The sequence below is a fragment of the Triticum aestivum genome, chromosome 6A, assembly GCF_018294505.1.
Source record: "Triticum aestivum cultivar Chinese Spring chromosome 6A, IWGSC CS RefSeq v2.1, whole genome shotgun sequence".
NCBI classification, from domain to species: domain Eukaryota; kingdom Viridiplantae; phylum Streptophyta; class Magnoliopsida; order Poales; family Poaceae; genus Triticum; species Triticum aestivum.
Window position 1 is genome coordinate 596683701 of NC_057809.1, and position 3278 is coordinate 596686978.

General features: G+C 50.7%; 1 protein-coding gene across 1 annotated transcript; it reads left to right on the forward strand.

The window, feature by feature from the left end:
- The first annotated feature begins 1747 nt into the window (after positions 1–1747).
- Positions 1748–3023, forward strand: LOC123131223 (uncharacterized). The gene has a single exon (XM_044550946.1). It carries the CDS (start codon positions 2054–2056, stop codon positions 2432–2434), a length of 381 nt encoding a protein of 126 aa, XP_044406881.1. The 5' UTR covers positions 1748–2053; the 3' UTR covers positions 2435–3023.
- The last annotated feature ends 255 nt before the right edge of the window (positions 3024–3278 follow it).

Sequence of the window (3278 nt, forward strand, 5' to 3'; positions counted from 1 at the left end):
GAGCAACTCTAGCAGATCCCGCATCCTCCCGACCTGCAAAATGTTTATGCGGGTCGCGGAAAAACGTCTTTGCGAGCCGGCGCGGACGGCCGCGTATGCAGAATCCGCATAATGGATCCCTAAAAACGAATATTTTTGAAATATGCTTTTTTACGGGTTGGGGTTGCGGCGTCTAATCGGGCGCAGCTTCTCCCGACCTGTAAAACTTAAATTTGCAACTTAATTTGATCTTGCATATTGCATTGCTTTTTTTATTTAACAACATTGGATACAAAAGATATCACCAAATCTTTGCTAGAATAGCAAGACCAAAGAAAACAAGAACTACAAGTATGCATTTTAGAAGATTTCCAACTTTCATAACTGCTCTCACTAGTTGGACTAATATCTTCTCCATGCATTCGTTGTTGATCTGTGGATTCTTGATTTTGCATTCTTCTTTCTTCATCTTTGGTTTGGAAGAAGTAGATGTTGCTTCCCCTCTAGTTGCACATGCAGCCGCATCATTGCCTTCGATTGTACTAAGGAGTGCACTAACATTTATTAAGTTTCTTTCTATCAACAAATCAATGTATTGGCCTTCTCAAAACCAAAATAAGCATCCATCGTCCTACACAAAAGAACGAGCAAGCTCGAAGTGAGCTACCGCAATTGAACTAGAGAATGAACTATGAAACGAGCTACCACAGGTGCATGTACCCCGTCGTTTTCGCATTTGAAGAACACCCATCCGAGGTGCTTCGGCGTGCTCGAAGTGAGCCGCAACACTTTCCTCGTGCAGTCGCCGCACTCTATGAGCGGCATCGGCAAGCCACAAAGGCGTTGCGCGAGCGCCGAGCCCGGTGGACGGCCGGACGAATCCATGCCTGCAAACCTTCGGCGACGGCGGGCGGACGAACCCGCACCTGCATGCGGCGATGCGCCCTTGCCTGGGCTGCGGGAGAGGCTCTCCGACCACTCCATCGCTTGAGGCCGCAACCGGCGGCTCGGGATGAAGTGCCGCAGATCTGCAAATCCGGCGGTTCGCCGACGCAGGGGGGGAGGGAGGGGAGGCCTCGCGCGCGTGGCGGCCTTCCGGCGTGCTCCTGCCGGCTGCGTTCGCCTGAATCTTGGGCGGCGGCGCGAGGGGGGAGAGAAGAGGTGGTTGGTGGGAGAAAGCGCGGGATGAAATGTCCTCCCACCAACCGCTTCCGCTTATATGCAAGGCACCGCAGTGGCGGAGGCGAAACCCGCGTTTTCCCGGGTTGAGATCAGGATTTTGCCGCGCCCCCTAAAACTTTTTGCGGGCCGGGGCATGATGCGTGGTCTAATCGGGCTGTTTTTCGACCTGGCCGCATTTTGGCAGTTATTTTACGGGTCGATGCTGGATGCGGGGTCTACTAGAGTTGTTCTTAGAGATGTCGGCGCCGTGGTCGCGGATAAAACAATGAGTGCCGGTCGGTACGATATATTTTTGGCTAGAGAAGATGAATGCTAGTGGTGGAGGGAGCTCGAGTGAGTGCTTGATTTCCACTGCTGATGTCGGGCTACACCGAACGCAGATGGAGTTTCTAGTTTTATTTTATATAAGATGGGATTAATTTCTTCTCGAAAAGGGTTAAAGATTATGCATGAGCTCAGCTCTTCTGAAAAAAAATAACACTTTGCCCTGCGTTCAGTTTGATCCATGGCTTCCCATACTTCACCATGTTTGTAGCTCGGCGACATACTACGTGGAGGAACAAATTACTCTACTCCTACGCGTGAAGCTGACCTTAATTTATACCAAACTGAACCTAACCTACGCTTATAACCATATAATATATGGTTTGGGAGATAATTTGTGGCACTTGCCTAGTGGTTTACACTCCACAGGCACACAGGAAAAACGTCGCCACCAAGCCCCGCACACACACGTATGCGTCGTCGCGGGCCCTGCGGCGACCGGCAAGCTTATAAAACGGAGAGCGCGCCCCCGAGAAGCGCACGACTCCACCCGCAACCACCGCTCCTCATCTAAGCTCCGTCGACAAACCAACAAAGAATCCAAAAAGAATCAGACGCCCAGGCCACCATGGCGAACCCATCCACGAGCTCGAGGCCGCCATGCGCGGCTCCCAGTGGCACCAAGCTCACCTGCCTATGCTCGCCGACGAACCACCCGGGCTCCTTCCGCTGCACCCGCCACCGCAACCCACGGGGCCGACCGCAGACGTCGTCGCCGCCGTCGTCCAGCCGGGCGGCTTTGGGCGCCAGCGCAACGGTGCGCGTCGAGGGGATCACCAGGAGCGGTGACGTCGCTGCGGGAGGCAGGACAGGCAAGGGCCGGTCCGTCCTGCGCGCGCACCTGCTGCGGCTGGTCAGCCTGCCGTCCTCCGGCGGCAGCGACCACCGCCGCTGCCGCGACTTCAAGCCCCAGCCGTCCAGGCTGGGCCGCCTAACCGTGACCGCGTGACGGCGGCCGGCCGCTGCTCACCTGCTCTGCTTCGCAGCTGGTAGTACGCAGCTCACTAGTCACTAGTGGTGAACGGTGCGCCTCTATTTCGCGCGCACCGATGCTTGGATCCGTTTATCCAGCAGATTCTCCCTCCGTTTATTTTTATAAATTGTTTCAGATAACTGAAAAGGAGCTAATTTAAACCTTGTCTGAAATGTCTTCAAAGCCTTAGGGCATGTACAATGGTTCTATCTTAGCAATGCCACGTAGGATAAATGATGAGGTGGAGGAGAGAGAAATCATAAGAGAAGGCTTGTCTTCTCTTAATTAAGAGAAGGCAAGAGATGATCTCTTAGCACAATATGTCTCACCATATTTTTAGGAATAACTAGTTATTGAAGATAAGGCTAAGAGATGACCCATTGTAGACATGTTTTTTTGTTATCTCTAAATTACATGCAAGATTTAAGATAAGACCGCTTTATCAACCATTGTACATGCCCTTATAAAAGTGAACAGAGGGAGTACTACTCCTTGTATGAATCTGTACACATGTTCATTTGTAATTTTTGCAGAGGAATGAAATGGATTAGTAGTTTCTGTGTTATCTAACTTTATTACTGTGCTTACCTTTGTGCTGTTCCGGGGATTTACTAATGGACGAGAATGGTACAAATTCTCAGGGGTTTTTTCTACAGCAGAATTTCTCACTTGGTTTGTGCCTATGAGACTTGAGATTGCCTTGCTTGTCATAATTCCGTTCAAAAAATTATACTACTTGTGATGATTCCCTTTCAAGCCTCTGTATCTGAATGATTTCGCAGAAAATATTTTCGAGTTTCTTTATCTTTTTGTGGGGAAT